The sequence below is a fragment of the Urocitellus parryii genome, chromosome 3, assembly GCF_045843805.1.
Source record: "Urocitellus parryii isolate mUroPar1 chromosome 3, mUroPar1.hap1, whole genome shotgun sequence".
Taxonomy (NCBI): Eukaryota; Metazoa; Chordata; class Mammalia; order Rodentia; family Sciuridae; genus Urocitellus; species Urocitellus parryii.
Window position 1 is genome coordinate 71,393,152 of NC_135533.1, and position 18,001 is coordinate 71,411,152.

An 18,001-nucleotide genomic window follows, 5' to 3' on the forward strand; every position below is an offset into this window, starting at 1 on the left:
AAAACTTGTAGTCATTGGATTTAGTGACTGTCAAATATATTCCATAACATTTTATAAAAATCAGGGAATAAAAGCAGGCATGCAAATAGAGCATGTCACAGCTGGCAAAGGCAGCACTAGGTCATTCCCTTGCCCAGTTGTACCTGTGTTGTGTCAAGTTTTCTAATGCAAAGAAACTCTGATGGCTTGACTGGTTAAATTGGCTTAGTTAGGCCAGTTAATGTTCAGCCACCCAGAAAAATGTAACCTTCTCCACAGGACAGTGACCCACACTGATTCTTTTCACCCTTTGTTCTTCATGGCATAAATGAGCCATAAAGAATAGAAGTGCATTAACTGGAGCCCAACAATACATAGCTGCTATTCTTGGTAAAGACGCACTGATGATAGGAATAAAGACAGTAATATGAAGATTAATCTGGTAGCTTTATTTAATATTTACCATCCAGCAGCAACCAATATGAACATCTGAGCTAAGGGAATCTCTTGAAATGTTCTGCTATATAGCTGCTTTAGAAATACACGCACATGATAAATTCAACTGTTCACTGCCAAAAATTTTTTTTTCTTAAAAAAAGTGGCTTCAAGAGCAAATAACACTGATTTATTCTGTGCCCAAGCACTAGTCAAGAAATCTATCAAATTACACAGGAAAAGGAAATCAAAGAAGCTTTGTTATCTTATGCATGTCATCTTATTTAAGTGGAAGGTTTTACTTCTTAAAGCAATAGAAATATGGAGCTTCCTACATTTATATATATGTATGTATATATATATACACACACACACACATATATATAAATATATGGATATGATTACAAACACAAAGTGTTATCATCAAAAGCGAAAGCTAGTTCAAGAAATTTCCAACTGCAAAACTTGCAAGATACAAAGCTAAAATTGTTCCTTTCCTCAATTATGAATACTTTCACTAAACATAAATATTTTAACATATATTAATTTTTCTGACATTCAAAATTGTAAAGTCAATATGGCAGAATTATTGTTAAAAGCACATATGTACAAATATTCTTTTTCCATACATAAAGTATTTGGCATAATTATAACAATCATACTGTATCCACAACTGTTTGCTTTTATTTTTACCTTTTTTTTACACATAATGGTATCTCTTATTAAAATTAACCAGTTATGTACAAAAATACTTGAACATTTATTATAGAAAACCTCTATAACCAGCCTCAACAGCATATACCTGCTGAATGGTTTCATTAAGAGAATATAAAAAAGTGGTCACTGCCTTCCAGGTAAGCTATCAACAAAAACAAATAGGGTTAAACTAAAATGAGCTTCCCAACAAAAGAGGGAAAATATTTAACAGTATGATTTAAAATACAGTTTATATCTATTGTCAATTGAGTGTTATAAACAGTCAGTAAAAGAAAAAAAACAAAGATACAAAATACATTACTACATACAAGGTGCATTTTCCACACTCCTACAACAGCGGCATCAGCTTATCTATCTAGATCTAAGATGCTATGTTGCAATATTCAAGCTAGAACATTCTATAATCATCCTCCTCTAACAAAAGGACCACAGGATCAGCTTAGAAGACAAGCTTCACTGGTATGAAGAGAGAGTTGTGAGGAATTTTTAATTTTATGCAGGACTGAAAGTTAATGCCCTTGCCTTTTGAAAGTCCTTTTGCCATTTAATCATGCTCATATATTTTCACAAAGGTGTTTTTCTTCATTTACGCTATTGATTTAATACTGTCCTATATTGATTCCTGAATTCTTGTTAATGGGACACAGTAATTTGTGCCTATTAATACTTGAACACTTGCTCTTCTGCAATGAAACATTTTAAATGGGATACTCTCAAGTAAGGAAGCACAAAATTCAAGTAAACACTTCTCTTGGGGTCTTTTGCTTAATCTAGCTGATTGGTACTCTGAAAGCAAATTGCACCTTGAAAAGAAATACAGTAGATAACATGGTGTCAGGATACTAAAGGATTTAGCAATTGATTCACAAGGTGGAGTTTTAAGAATGCAGACAGCTGTCAAACATCAAAAACAACCTTAAAGAAACATTTTGTTTCAAGAACAAAATGACTTCTAGTCCCAATCCTTGCAACCCCTTAATATATTGTCTAACTAGCTTTAACCTTTCAATTCAAGGGTGTGCACTGAACATTCTGCTCATGGAAAGAGCCAGAAACCTCACCTTATTTACAGAAGTCTTCTAAAGTAAGGACCATTGTGTGAGGATGTGCATTGACGGTAATAAGCTTTCTCGGAGTATCAAGTATTCAGTAAAAAGTATACAACATTATCACACATTGTACTGTTTGACAATATTGTATTGGTTTTAAGATTAAACTATATATATATATATATATAAAAAAAAGCGAACATAAAAAGATACAAAAAGAGTCTTTATCACTATTTACCACTAGGAGAAACGTTCCAGAGAGATTCAGCCATTACTTCATGTAACATCTGGGCTTTAGATCAGTAACTTTTAATATTGTGCAACATTATATTAATAAGCAAGTTTTAATTCCACTCATGTAAAGAAAGATCTGAGTAAGTTATTAAAGTGCCTACACTAAATGTCTTCTCATCATACGTCTTATTTTGTAAACGGCCAGGTATTCATCGCAGGTACATGGAAAAGTGACTTAGAGCTGAGAAACCTTCCGGGGCAGGGGCCTGGGCCTCGGGCCGGGCTCAGTCCTCCTGGTCCCGTTCTCCAGGTGGCTGGTGCGCGCTGTCAGCGGCTTGGGGGGCAAGGCCGGTGGCTCAGAAGTGACGGGAATGGAGAGGCTGTGAGGTAGCGGGACCGGGCGCCGCAGAGTCCGCTCGTACACGCTGTACGGGGGTGGGGTTTTGCTCTCTTTGCGCACCGGCTCCTCGGGTCCAGGCCCCGCGTAGCTGGACACCGACACTGGGGCCGCCTGTTCGTTCACCTGATTTTCAAAGCCTGAGGTTTCCGACGTGCTACACCGGCTGAGAGAGGAGATCCCGCTGCTGTAGCTGCCCGACAAGACCGGGGAGTTGGAGATCAGTCCTGGGGAGTGGTACTCCACCGGAGATGGGGTGAAAGACTGCACAGAGCCCTGCTCCCAAGGCAAGGAGAGGGGGAGATGGAAAAGAAAGAGGGGAGACGGCAGAGTCAGGGACACTGGTGGGTTGAACATCCCACCACCCACATACAAGTCCACGCTCGGAAGCCCTGGCTTCCAGAACCGCATCAGGTGGCTGTATTTGCAGCCAACTTCAAGGAAGGGACCAAGTTAAACCCACCCTGATGCAATCTGACTACTTTCTGTTATAAAAAGAGGAATTTCGGTATCAAAGAGCAATGCTGGTATTCAGAAAAAAAAAAGATTATATGAAGATGTTAAGAGCCAGCTGCCCATCTCAAGCCAGAGTTCTTAGGAGAAATCAAGACTTTTAAGACCTTAATCTTGGGCTTCTAGCTATCAGAACTGTTCTGCCGTTTAAGCCCCACACTATAGTGTTTTGTTATGAGAACCCAAGCTGACTAATGCAAATACCCAGACTCAAACATGAGCGGTGGTCAAGCACATCTGACACTTATCTGCCAGCCTCTCATGCATCCAGTTCACCTCAATGCCGGCTTGACTTCTTATCATTTTCAAACAGAGGATGAAAGATACCAGCCAGGGAATTTGTTGGCAAACCACTGTCCTATATCCAGCTTGAAAGAAAGGCAACTGGTGAAAGCAGCCTTGGGGACTCCATTTTGCTTTTCTAGCTCAGCAGGCCAGCAGTTCACAACTGCAGGACACAGGGGCAGCTTGAGGACATGTAGGTAGGGCACTTCCCACTAGTCAAGAGGCCTTGCACTTGATTCTTCTGACTTTGCTCAGACTCCTGAGATGAAGCTGTAAACTGAGCCCTCAGATTCCAGCCTAAGCTGTGAGCAGTTCCATCCGCTACTTTTTTTTTTAAAACAAATTTAATTTTTAATGTTAAATTTTTAATTTTAAATTATTAGTTTCTAATTTACTAATTTTTTAAAATAGGAAAATTTCACACAAAATCCTAGGTTTCTGATATTATATTAAAAAACTGGAAGTTCTGCAACAATGGCATGAATGCTTCAATTCACCACAATCCCCACTCCTCCACATGGCTTTCTACACAGCCTTCTTAACTCATTTATGTCAGCAGTCTGGTCAATTTGGCATCTGAATCTGTTGCTCCCCCAGGTGGTAATCTAAGGACAGCAAATCCTAAAATATATTCCAAGAAGGGTTCCACTGGGAAATGTTCCTATGTACCTTGAAATCATATTAACATGCAAAGTCTTATAATAGAGAGACCTGAATAACTCTGTTTAGCCCAGTGTTTTCTAATTTTATTTGACCATAGAACAATTTTCCACTAATAACACAGGTCCAATATTCTATGGAACATACTTTGAGAAATGCTACAGTGGCCCAACTTTACCTTGGTCTCTCTTTTTCAACAAAATAATGCTGGTAAACACCAATCATTTCCTTTGATAGACAGTAAAATAAAGCATAGCTAATTAAATCCACATTCACTGCTGTCTTTGTCAAAAATTAGATTTCAAATTCAAAAGAAGGCAGGTAAGTTAAGTCTCCTCTAAAAGCTTAACTCCATTGTTTAACTGTTGAAAAAAAAATTGAATTCTACCACTTAGGACAGCACAATGCATTCTAATCATATTAAATTTAACAACTTGGTAGCAGTGTGCCCTCTAATGTAATCCAGGTGTTACAACACAAACGTTCAATCTATTTTCTCCTCTTTCAAGCCCCATTTACAAAGGCATGGCTTCAAGATTATCCATGGCCAGTAAAAATATATGCAGGTCTGTAGAGAACATATATCAGTTTGCTAACTAGAACTGTTTGATAGCTACTTGAACATTTTCAGGCCTTGGATTCTTCTTATTTTTTAGGAATTAATTCCTTAGACTACTTATTATCTTATTACTACTCTGCAAAATCAAGTTGAAAAACACATATGATAATTTCACAGCAACATGTGGAGCTCTTTGCCAGTAAGTACATGTAAAAATGTGGAAAAGCATGTTGCTTTCCTTTCCTCACATCAGGATGACAGGCAATGGCTTCCAAAGCAAATGCTGTCTGTGTACTCTATGATAACACTGCATTGCAGAAAGACAACAAAACTAGCAAATAATTTCCACTGATAAGCAAATTTATGTGTCAGAAATTCTGGGCAACACAAATGAAATCACACTTCTTTGTGATTTTTCTCCTTTTCTTTTTGTTTTGATTTCCAGAATCTCCATTTCTATATCAGCAACTCTCCTTGGCAGCACAGATGCCTGGGATCACAACATGCCCCTATGTGTTTATAGAGGCTAATTTGTCTTTTTCACATTAGCTAGAACCATCTCATCAACAAGAAGGACATGGAGCGTGTAAATCCTAAGTCGCTCAGGTACAAAATCGTCCTTTCAACACTTACTTCAACCTTTTATTTGCTTCTGGTGCTGCAGCTCTGAACACCAACCTCTCATATGTACTAACAAGACTTGCAGCCAGTCTGATTCAATTTGGATAGAGACTAAATATTATTCTTTATCTTCATGAGGGATTTGTATGTTTAGAGATGTTCAGCAGCCTGTATCTACACACCAATTTAAAACTCTGACCTTTAAACCTTTCTCAGTTTGTTTCCAGAAATTTTTTTATCCACTTTACCATTTTGTTTTTCATGACTAAATATGTAATTCTAATGTGAATGACAATCTTGGTATAAAATATTAAAAAGAGAGTTGAACTTCACTTTGTCAAAACAGGTGAGGCTGATGATAAAGGCAAAACACCCACAGTAGAATATTTAGGAGATCTTTGTTACTGATGTTTTTCAAGCGTGGTGTGTGTGTGTGTGTGTGTGTGTGTGTGTGTGTATTGTGCAAAGTACCTTAAAGCAACAGAATAGGCTGAAAATGTTCCTAAAAATTCATTGGGACCATATTTCTTTCCTAATTCCTTATACATACTGACTATAGTTTTTAAGTTCTCATTGCTACTATTTGGGGAGTGAGGCTAATAATCCAAAAACAAATAGCTGCATTCATGGAGAAGGCTCCCCAAGGGGAAAATCCAGAGTTTTTCTTACCCATCCTTCCCCTACCTCTTATTTGTATATCCTTGTCTGGGCAAATGAAAACACCTTTCAATTGTCTGGGATGAGTCTTACAGCATAAAGGAACCTGGGCTAGTCTCTAGTCTCAGTCTAAAGAAGGGTCTGTACCTTCAATGGAGACCGCCCAGCAGGTGAGGGGGATACTGATGTTGTGTGTCTTGCTGGTGAAGCTGTGAATGGAGAGAGATAACATTTTAATTAAGAAAAATCAGACATCTGACCATATGCAAATACCCTCTGTGTTCAAGCCCTATAGATGATCCAGTGTATAAGGCCCTCCTAAGCAAGGCAGGGTAGGGACAGGGGAGAAGCGAAACGAGGCCCATCAAATTCTTCACAAAGGATAGCATTACTAAGACCTGAGCCAATTAGCGAAAAGTTGCCAGTGCACACATGATGCTTTGACCAAAGTGACAGGGCCCCAAATTGGTCCAAGGCCCTTTCTATTTCTCTAATGTCCAGATGCTTCTCCACTGTTTGATCCCTCTACCTGGTAAGGTGCTTTTAGGTGTGAGGTGCCAGGGAGCAGTCCTTGGGAGACAGCTGTGGGCTTTGGCCTGGGCTGCAATGGGAAGACCAAGGCCATCCAGGCAGCTTAGAATAGGTCCATGGGAATATATTTAATCAAACTCCTTTTACACAGCCCAACCCAATACTCCCCAAACAGACAAAAAGCCTTGGTCATTTCTTCCCCCAACACTGTTCACGGGTCTTCCCTTTGTCCCATGGGTGGTGGTATTCAATGGATTTTGTCATCATGGCCAGAAAAGTGATCTCCTTGCTCTTTAACTAGATTTTTAAGTCTTATACTTGGGACATAGCATGCATGGTGGCACTGCCCCCTCTGTGTGTGCCTGTGGATCATATCCAGTTCTCTAGATCGTGACTATGCTGGGTGAAAGCTGCATATGACACAGTCACCAGGGGGAGGGCAAGCCACACTTCCCAATTCCACACAGAGAAGTTGAAGTGAATTCAGGATATGTTGCTTTGTGATTAGCTGCCACTCTCCCAGTTGTCACAGTAAGGTTTGTAACTCCTAAGAAAACCACAGAAAAGCTGAAAGGAAGAAAGACAGACAGTTACAGAGGCCTACAACAGTGACCACGGATGATGACATCAGGACAGACCATGAGGGCAATCAGTGCAGAAGGGATGGCCGCCCTGCCAAGTTACCTGGGGAGAAGGAAGGTCACTCTCCTAAGGGAACAGGAAGAGTGATCTATTGTCACATGGTGGGTGTAGCCTTCACTTGGCTGTGGCATGCTGTCAGACATGTCACCTTCTAACACAAGGGCTACTTCTCGTGGCTCATCAACTGTGGGTACTGATTATGGAAGAAATCATGCATATACAGAGAAGCCAATCCTGATTGGGAGCTATATTTATGTCATGCCTGTGGCAGAAGTCAAGGTTTCCTGTTCTTCTTGACTCAGGCAGGTGGTGACATCTCCATGGTGGCCTTGGCACTCAGTGCAGGTTCACAGATCCTTCTCTGGAAAAGCATTTTCCCACAAAGGCTAAAAATGGTTCCATTAATATCCTTGTCTTCAGGTTGAAACTGGCCTAGGAACCTAACTACCATCAATATAATGATGATGATGATGATAATAATTATTATTAACATTATTGCTAATATTATTAACATTGTTTTTCCTTTAAAAAATGCCTTTAAAGTTCCTAACTGTAGGGACACAATCAGGTTTGAACTGGAGACAGCCTGAATCTATGTGAATCACAAATGAAATACAAAAAAAATTGGCTGATGTGTCTTAATCTCCTGTCATCACATTGACACAGTGATGCAGATGATCAATAAGCTTAAAGTAATTTCTTGTTTTGTTTAAAGGTCTCATGTGCCTTTCAAAAATTATAGGTAACTTGACTTTCAGCTTTGACAATTTTAGAACAAACTGGGTAGCATGTAGATTATTTTTAAAAGGTAAAGTCAACTTTCTTAGTAAAAAAGAAACAGAACAAGATGCTAGAATACAGCAAATGAAATATGAAAGATCAGTGAAGAAAAATCTATGGAAAAAACAGTGTCATATTTTCTCTTATTTTTAGGGCAACTATATTTGTAAAGTTCAAGTCACCTTTTGACATAGGTAAGTGCTGAGAAGACCCCCAAAGCCAGAATAAGCAGAGTCAGTAATGTAGGACAGGACACTTTTAAAAACAGCTCCAGCCCAGTGTGGTGGTGCAATGCCTATAATCCCAGAAGCTCAGGAGGCTGAAGCAGGAGGATCATGAGTTCAAAGACAGCCTCAGCAACTTAGTGAGGCCCTAAGCAACTCAGCCTCTCAATTGAAAAAAAAAATTATATATATATATATATATATATATAAAGAGCTGGGGATAGGGCTCAGTGGCTAAGCACCCCTGGGTTCAATCCCCAGTACCAAAAAACAAAAACAAAAACAAATAACAACCACCCAAACAAAAAAAACCCAAAACAACATCAAAACTCCACATTCAAGTCTCCATTCAGGAGGAAAGTGGCCTCTTATTGCTGTACACGCATGAAAGAAATTTCTTTTCTTTTCTTTTTGGTGATGAGGTTTGAATCCAGAGCCTTGCATGTACTAAACATAACACCTACCACTGAACTACCCCATCCCAGAAGTTTCTCAGAAACCACTACCAGAGGTTCTCAGAATCTAGTAAGCATGAGAATCACTTGAAAGGTGTGGTAAAAATACAGACACAAGGTTCTTTTCTCAGAAATCCTAAAATTCTAATTCAGTATGGCTGAGGTTAGGTCTCAGAATCTGCTTTGTGAGCTAGGATCCTAGGGAATGCAGTGCCTTGCATCGACCTTTGAAAAACACTCCCCTTGCATCCAGACTTAGAAAGCAGCAGGTAATTATGAATGCCAGAAGCCCATCGAAATTGCTGTTAGTTAATTCCTATTTAGGGGCAATTGAAACCTTGGCATGAGTCCTGAATGACACTGAGGAGAGTGCCTGGGTTAGCAGAGGGTGATAGGAACCAGGTGGCTCAAGCAAAGGCTGGAGGAAACGTGAGTGGCCCAGCAGGGTTAGAGGGTTGAAGATGGTGACTGGGGAGCACTGACAAAATCTGCCTAAGGGCTTCATTAGAAATGGACCATGTTGGACATGTAACAGAAGCTGGGGAAAGGGGAGAACTATGCAGCTACCAAGGCTTTCACCTCAGAAACAAACGCCCACCTTTCTTTGAGGAGTTGAGGAGAAGTTGGAGTAGTGAGTAAAAGTTAGTTTACAAAACTAATTGTTCAAATGCTTCAAATACCCACCAGTCTGTGTGGGTCTTGGAGGGACAGGGGGAGAGATAAGTTTCCCACTATCCGACATGTTCTTGGCTTCTTTCCCACTGTCCAGGCTCCAGCTGCTAGGGGTAGGATTCACAGCTGGAAGGGAATAACACAGCTAAAAACACATGGTCCAGCTTTGCTTTTCCAACACTTGAGATATTAGAATAAAGTCAGAATTATCCAGAATGCAAAAATCCAGAATTATTCAGAATGAAAAACCAAAAAAAAAAAAACAAAAACAAAAAAACAAAAAAACAAAAAACAAAGAGGAAAACCTCCTGAATACCCAAACTCTGTTTAATTGGCTACCTGACAGAGTTGACATTTAATTGTAGGCTAGCATGTCTCTTTAATTCCCTAAACTGTAAAACAGGACTACAAATCTCTATGCCAGAGTATAGAAACTTGTTGAGAATTACAAATGTGTTTAGATGCTGGGAGACAGATGGAAGATATAGTCACTGGTCTATTTTAAAACTTGTTTTTTAGTGGAAATTTATGGACATGTGGCACCCAAAAAGGGAGAAGGCAATGACATCCTAATATTTCAACAGTTTGTTTGGCAGAACTACTGGGAAAGCATGGCTGTACCACGCCACCTCATTGACCAATTCTTTGAAGAAAGAAGTCTTGTTCCCGAAATCAGTGGATTGCAGTGAAGTATGTCCTAAGGAAACCATTTGGAATACTGAGTGCCATTCTTATTTTGTGATCTATCTGCTCCATGCTTCACTGAGATGCAGGAATATAGAACAATCCTGCCAGGAACCAGGGCAGGACTGACAAGGTTGGTGACAGTCACTATGCAATGAAGTCTGCCTGGAGTTCCAGGAGCTCACTCCCTGTATAGATACTGCCATCTCCTGGACATGTTGAAAATGTCCACATTTTCCCACTGAATTACCACTTTCATTTAACGGAGTGGAATGACTCTTAAGATATTTTTTCCTCTATTCCTTTTAAATTTGCTTTGTGGTTCTCTTTTGATAGAAGAGATGAGAAAAACAGCACACCACCCAAGTTCTAGTGGCAAAGATCAATGCTTGACTCAAAACATTAAAGTTAAATTAGCATTTTAAAATTATTTTGGCTAAGGCCTCACTAATTTCCATCTTCTTTTGGAAAGTTTTAATGTTAATGTGTCAGTACCCAAATGACAATACAGTCTAGTTTTTAATGAGGGCAATTAAAGTGTACTTTACCAGGACGTTTCATTAGGGACTCTTGATTCATTGGCCTGTGGGACTACTCCTATTTTTGAGGCCTGACCCTGAAGCGGCAAATTGGTGACTTGCTGCAAACCCCCACCCCCCACAGTTGAAGAAGTGACATTTAATCTGCTCTTCATCTTCTGCCCATGTTGCAAAACTAATGCTAATTGGCTGCTTATTCAGATGCATGATTTGGTTCTCATTTGTGTGTGTCTGCACGTGTGTGTGACCTTGAGCAGGGCACACTCCGTTATGCACTGGATTGCAATTTTTAATAATATTTAATTGTACAAGACCCATATCTGAGTCACCACAAACAACAGATGAGCTGGCTGAATGGGCTTTGTAAGGGAGACAAAGGATAGGGACCGCAGAATCAATCTGCCAAGTTGCTATTTTCATTGTGCTGAACAAGTAACCTAATTGGCAACTTTGTTTCAGGAAGAACAGGCTTTACTTGGGGACTCAATGAAAGACAACAAAAGTCATTCAACAGAGGCATTTCTAAGTTGCTCAGATTCTGCCCTTAAATCTCAGTTAATGAAGAATGGATCCATTCCATGAATACTGTCTTTCATTAGTTCCCTAAAGAGTATACTAGTCCTGATCATTAAGGACCTAGAGCCCTGCCTTCCACAGGACACACGGAAGACTAGAGAAAATGAGGACAAAACAAACCCTTGTACATCCCAGGACTGAGGAGGGGGCTGGTAGATACCCACCTTTCTCAGGGGCAGAAAGATTTGGGTCACTTCGCGGCAAGGCCCCATCTCCAATGTGATTAAACAGCATTCTCTGGAAAGGGTTAAGAGTCTGTTTTTATGATGCAACATACCGACAAGTGAGACCTTTTAGAAAATGACATGAATATCTCCTTATTGAAACTTTTTGTTCAAAGTATTTTTTTATATGGTATGATGAGCCTAGGAACAAAGAATTCAATTATACTTAAGGGTAAAAGAGCCTTAGGTTTTGAGAAAAAGAACAGTGTTTTAGAAGTTTGTATTTCATTTTAAATATCAATGGTAAATAAATATTTATCAAAAAATATAGAAAAAAATATTAAATAGTGGTTGAGCTATAGTGTTCTTTATAAATACAAATGCTAGACTGGCAATATGAAATTAAGGTAAATTTAAAGGAGAAACTGTAGCTCAAAAAATTCTCTAATGAATGGACGTTTTAACCCCTTCACATTTTAAATCCAAATTAAGTTTAAAAACATATGAAATGGTTAATATTCTATATTTTTTAACCTATAAAATGCCAGTTTTACATGGTTACCTATTAAAAAAAAGTTCCAAGTCCTTAACTAGATGCACTATGGCAATATTATTATTGTAATATTGGCAATATACACACTGCTTTGAATTTTACCCAAAGTAGAAAACTCAGGAGAGTAATCAGGGAAGGCTTTCAGAGTTTCCCATGCTGCCAACATACTTTCCTAGAGCAGATGGAACACACTGTGAAATCCCCTTGCAACATCAAGTGACAAAGGGAAATAAAACTGGTTAGCTGGTTCAGCCAAACGCACTCAGATATAATTTCTGCAAGACATCAGTGCTGCGCAGAGGAGGTATCCTGGGACTTTCGGGAAGATCACACAATCAGCAAAGATAAACCAATCAAGCCAAATCCCACTCGCTCTCATCCACTTCCAGATGCAGCTACAGACTTCTGCCAGGATGGTGTAGAAAAACAGAGAAATTAGCTGGAGTAGAAATAACTATTTTTCTCCGCTTCTAAATTACTCCCAAATAGTCTATAAAAATTCAGGGCTACATACAAATCTTCAACTTTGAAATCATTCTTTGATGTTCTAGAAGCGCCCAAAGGGCTGAACCCATGACCTCAACCTGCAGATTAAGAGAATCACTTTGAAGCCAAGTTTGGGGGAGGAGGGTTCAAGCCACATTCCCTTGTCCCTGTGAGGGGTACTGGGAAAGCCAGAGGATGCAGCCACTTTGCCCTCAATGCCTTAAAGAAGAATGGCAAAGGCAAACAGATTGCTCCTGCACTCTTGGGGATTTCAGAATGGAATGGATTGCAGCTCTCATACATAGGTAAGAGAAAAAAGAAAGAGTGAGGGACAATTCACAATAGCCAAATTATGGAATCAGCCGAGATGCCCGTCAATAGATGAATGGATTAAGAAAATGTGGTATATAACACAATGGAGTTTTACTCAGCCATAAAGAAGAATGAAATTATGGCATTTAACAGTAAACAGATGGAACTAGAGAACATGCTAAGTGGAACAAGCCAGACTCAGAAAACCAAGGGTTGACGTTTTCCTCTCATTTGTCAAAATTAGAACAAAATAAGGAAAAAAAAAGCATGGGGGGGGATCTGATATCATAAAGATATAGGGAAGATCAGCGGAGTAGAAGAAGGAGATTGTGAGGGAGGAAGAAGGGGCAGAAAAAGGGAGGAAATGAGCAATGAATTTGACAAAATCATGTTATGTGCATATATAAATACACCACAGGGAATTTCAACTATATGTGTATGTGGAAAGCACCAACCCAGGATGGATAAATGGAAGAGCAAGGGGAGGGTCAGTGGAGTAAAAATAGAGGCAGGGGTCGTGGGGAGAGGGGGAGAATTGGAGACCGAAATGGAGTGGGTCAGATTCCGTGCATATATGATTTTGTCAGGATGAACCTAGCTACCAGGAATAACTATGCTCTAATAAAAAATTAAAAAAAAAAAAGAAGAGTGCCAGGTAGCAGTATACTTTTTCTTGAGAGTCATCTGCTAACCTAAAAGGCTCCCCCAGATTTCTGTTACATACACATGCAAACACACACACAGGCGATCCATTCACCCACTCCCCCTTGGAATGTTTAATAAAGAAACAAAATGTTGGTTAAAGAGGAAAAAGGATTTCCTATTTTCCTTTTCAGCTGTACTGCTTGCTATACAACCCATATAGCACTACCAGAAATACAAGGCTCATACAGAGTTCCTTACAAAGGGCATAAAACAAAGGGGGACTCTTCACCCAGCTGGCCTGTGGACTGACAATGCCCATTTGGTTGCTTTTAGAAGCTATGGTGTGCTTCTGCAGAGGTATGTAAGCAATTCCAGACTTTTCCCTATATTCTGGTTTCCTCACCCACAAAGAATACCTGAGATGGCTCCACAGGTGTTGGATAAATGGCACTGCAGGGTCTTTCTCTTGGGGACAGGCAAGAGTTTTCTCTGGAATGTTTGTGTTTGTCAGATAGCAAAGGAGAAGCTGGGAAGAGAAGGGAAGAATCATGTGTGGTGCCATGTTGGACCTGTTTAGAGGCAAGAGCTGAGCTTCGGTGGCAGTAGGCCACAGGTTTCTTTGGACACCCTAAGTCTCCCCCACATTCTGGCACTGACCTCTGGCACTCGATGGAGCAGAACTTGTCACATTAGGTGAAGCAGAGTGAGTAGAACTCAGGCTTGAGGTAGATGGACTTGGCTGGAAATACATGGGGAGCTGTTACATACTGTTTAGAGGCTTCAAATGACATGGATACATTAGAAACAAAACCATCAACATTTTTTTTTTCAAATTAGCAAAAAAAAAAAAAACCATCAAAAGGCCATTTAAAAATATACAAAAATCTTACAAACTCAGACTGATAAGTCCTGTCTGAATTAATCAAGAATCTGAGATTTTCACTGACACCAAAGGAATACCTGTGTACTCATATCTGCTACTGTCTGTGACTGCATACCTATCAGCAGCACACACCCAAAGAGTCAGTAGAGTGACTTCCAGCCCAGGGCATGTACCTGGGTGAAGGTCTCTAAAAGGCACAGGGACTGCCTTCTCATTCTTTTAAAAAATGAATTCAAAGCATGAATTTGGAAATACATGTTGTATTCCTTTTCCAAAGAAGGTGGGGGGAACAATTCAGCTCGGTCCTACTAAACTATCCTAAATGCCATATTAGTGATGTCTAAATAAAATGTTTCATTGCAAGACTTACGGTGGCTCTAAAATATTTAAAAACTATATTTTTTCTCTTATAAAAACTTTATTATAGCTGGGTGTGGTGGTACATGCCTGTAAAGGCTTGGGAGGCTGAGGCAGGAAGATGGTGAATTCAAAGCCAGCCTTAGCAAAAATGAGGCGCTAAGCAACTCAGTGAGACCTTGTCTTTAAATAAAATACAAAATAGGGCTGGAGATGTGGCTCAGTGGTCGAGTGCCACTAAGTTCAATCCCCGGTCCCCCTCCCAAAAAGAAACTTTATTATAGAAAATTTATGATAATGTATATAAGTAGAAAAAAAAATTTTAATGAACCCTGAAACCAGGTCTTTCTTAAAGAGCCACCTGGACATGCTGAGGGGCAGCTAGTGTGGCAACACACTTCAAGAAATTCAGGACGGGGGGATGGTAGGTCTCAAAGCTAACCCTGGGTGGCTTGCCTGGGCTTTTCCATTGTTGTTCATGTCTTCTTAAAGTGATGGTAGTTTGGAAACATCTTTGCAGGCTCCAAAGACCAACAAAGCAATAAGAGCGTTTAAAGGTTTGTCCTTAAGTCAAGTTCTTGCTTGAAGGTCTGTTCATGAGCACAGCAGAATGAACAGATACTCTCACGATTGAGACAGAAAAGGAATAAACACGACCAGACAAAAAGCTAATAAAGTACCTGCATGTTAAAGACTTCATCAGAGCTTTCTGATTGCCCTGTAATATTGCTTACTTCAGCAGAAGCTTGTGAGGACAGTGAGGAGGAAGAATACCGGTTGACAGCTGGGTAACTTAATGGGCTGTTTCAGGGAAAAAAAAAAAAAAATGGTCGTTAACTTGGTTTCCAAATTGCACTTTATCACATGCTGGCAAGGTATAAAACCAAAAGGGGGGGAAGAGTAGACATCCCATTTTGTTGTCTCCCGTTTGCCTCAATATAATCAAATGTTTGAGTTTGTTTATTTCTCATGCTGTTGCTGTTTTACCAGTGGCAGATGTCTGCAGCTGCCTTGCGGGTTAATTATTTCATTAAGAAAAAGCCCATTTGACAAATTATGCCATAGAGAGTGAGAGAACCATTCCAGATCATCTTGTGGGGATGCCAAATTGTAAGGTAATTCAAAATATGACTTACCTGCGCCTAGGAATTACCCTGGTACCATCTGGGCTCATGGAAGCTGGTGCTGAGTTCCTACACACCCGAGGACTTCCATTAGGAAAATGAACAGGACTGGCTTGGATACAAGCAGAGAACTCCTAAAGATGTGGTAAAGGAAATATTTTATTACAGTGATGATATGGGCAAACTAACTGTCACGATATTTTAATGTACTAGATACATGTCCTAAATGCCATGAAATCTTTACATAGGAAACCATTAAGGTAAATTCCAGAATTACTAAACCTTCCCTCACATTGTTGTTTACATGATACATAAACATGGCAAATAGCAGACAATGCATTTTAAATATTTAAAGGCTCCCCGGTTGGTGCTGCAGTTTGGCAGAAAAACCAAAAGATGTCACTGTTGGATGCTTCATTGTTTGTCTCTTCAAAAAGAAAAAGGAAAAGCAAAGTGCAGTAGTCAGATTACTCCACTATGAACACTGAGCATACATACCTGTATCCCTAAGCTTGACTTCATCACAAAGAACTGATCAACCAGCTTTTTGTGAAGGGGTCTCATATCTTGGGGTACAAACTTCTCATGCACAGCCAAACCAAATTCCAGAATCTGGGCCTTGATAATAACATAAGGAAAAACCCACATCAATGACCATCTCTCACAGTGTATGCTATGGACCAAACACTGTATGCATGCATTATTGCTAATCTTCTGGATCCCATAAGAGAGGAACAATTGTTACTTTATGAGAGAGAAAACAAGATCAGAAAAGTCTTGCACGTAGTCAAAGACAAATGGGGATTTGAACTTGGGTCTGTCTGATTCCAAAAACTTGTTTTTTCGTAATTTTTTTTCTGTGTATTTTAGATCTTGAAATATAAATCTCCTAACAGTTAGTTTGACCCTTTCCTGCCCTTCCCAGCATAAGATAAGAGCTGCTCCCTTGTTAGGAGGGTCAACCGGGTCTCCTCCAGGAATCTCTTCTCTGGATGGCAGTCTCTCTTTCCTGTTATCCTCTTTTCTTCCATTAGGTTCTTCTGTGACCACCCCCAAATCCCTCCCACATTTTCAAACCCCATCAAGAAGGAAAAAAACAAGCAGAAATTCTGCAACTGTTGATATGCTTCTTCTCCTTCTCCTTCTTTAAATTTGAACCAAGGATGCTTAACCACTGAGCCACATCCCCAGCCCTTTTTGTTTTTTTATTTTGAGACAGACTCTGCTTACAGCCTTGCTAAGTTGCTGAGGCTGGCTTTGAACCTTTGATCCTCCTACCTCAGCCTTCCAAACCACTGGGATTATAGGCATGAGCTACCAGCCCAGGGATTCTTGTTTTTAAGATATTATTCTTGTTTGCTAATTACAATGCAACAAAGGAACAGGTCGTTCTTAAAAAGTTTTCCTGCTGTGAGGACCCAAAAGGAAATGGACATAAACATGTTTATCTCCTTTGTTCAGCTAGAAAAGGGAATAGTGTATGATTCCTTTGATTTGAGTACCAGCTATCTTGGAAATTTAAAAATGCTACAGTGATCAGTACCACCAACTCCTGAGACTGGGAGGAAAACAAATGATACTATACCACAAGGTTTTGTATCTTTCCAGCTCCTGAAGATTTTAGGTTGGAAGTTCAGAGCCAAACAAAACTGACCCTAATGAATAAGAGAATCTAGCAGCTTCCCTAAGCAACAATGAATGACGACGCCTACTCTGGATGCCCACCCTATCCAACACATTTGTAAAAGGGGAAAAACACCTTGAAATAAATATGAAGGACACCTTTGAAAGAAAGAGCTAGAGTGGGATAAAGGTGCAGTTGACCTCTGTCCTGAGGGGATGGGAAGGATGAAGGAGATTAGTCTAGTTAGAGGAGCTGCCAGTCTTCTCCATTTTAAATGCTAGCTGTTGAGCCACCTCCCTTTTCGTCAGACAACATTGCAAGTTGGGTCATTCAGGAAGTAGACTCTGGCTTGGATATTAGGATGTTCGCTGGGGAGAATCTGTTGGTGGATCAGAAGCAGAACTTGTCGAAAAAAGAAATTAGGCTGCATGGCAAGCTGGCCAGCTACTGCCTAAGCCCTGTGGAGCTTTACTGTGTCCTCCCATGTTGCCCCAATTGGCCAGGCTTATATTTTCCCCTTAATCTTGGAGGTGCACCATTTGGAAGATAGTGCTGTGGGCCAGGTGGCTCTCTGAAGCTGAGGTAATCCTCAAAGGACCTGACAGCTGGATGTGTCTGTCAAGGGCCATGCTCCAGGAAGGAGC

At 40.0% G+C, this 18,001-nt stretch overlaps 1 protein-coding gene across 1 annotated transcript in view; it reads right to left on the reverse strand.

Moving 5' to 3' along the window:
• Positions 1-435: 435 nt before the first annotated feature.
• Dock4 (dedicator of cytokinesis 4) overlaps positions 436-18,001 on the reverse strand; it is a 437,995-nt gene continuing 420,429 nt past the window's right edge. Inside the window, exons 44-52 of the mRNA XM_026408408.2 lie at positions 16,232-16,351; positions 15,746-15,867; positions 15,290-15,410; positions 14,027-14,108; positions 13,786-13,895; positions 11,374-11,446; positions 9,423-9,536; positions 6,254-6,315; positions 436-3,087 (exon numbers count right to left, since the gene is read on the reverse strand). Of these exons, the coding sequence (XP_026264193.1) occupies positions 2,650-3,087; positions 6,254-6,315; positions 9,423-9,536; positions 11,374-11,446; positions 13,786-13,895; positions 14,027-14,108; positions 15,290-15,410; positions 15,746-15,867; positions 16,232-16,351 (1,242 nt within the window). The 3' untranslated portion in view covers positions 436-2,649. The remainder of the gene's footprint in view (positions 3,088-6,253; positions 6,316-9,422; positions 9,537-11,373; positions 11,447-13,785; positions 13,896-14,026; positions 14,109-15,289; positions 15,411-15,745; positions 15,868-16,231; positions 16,352-18,001) is intronic.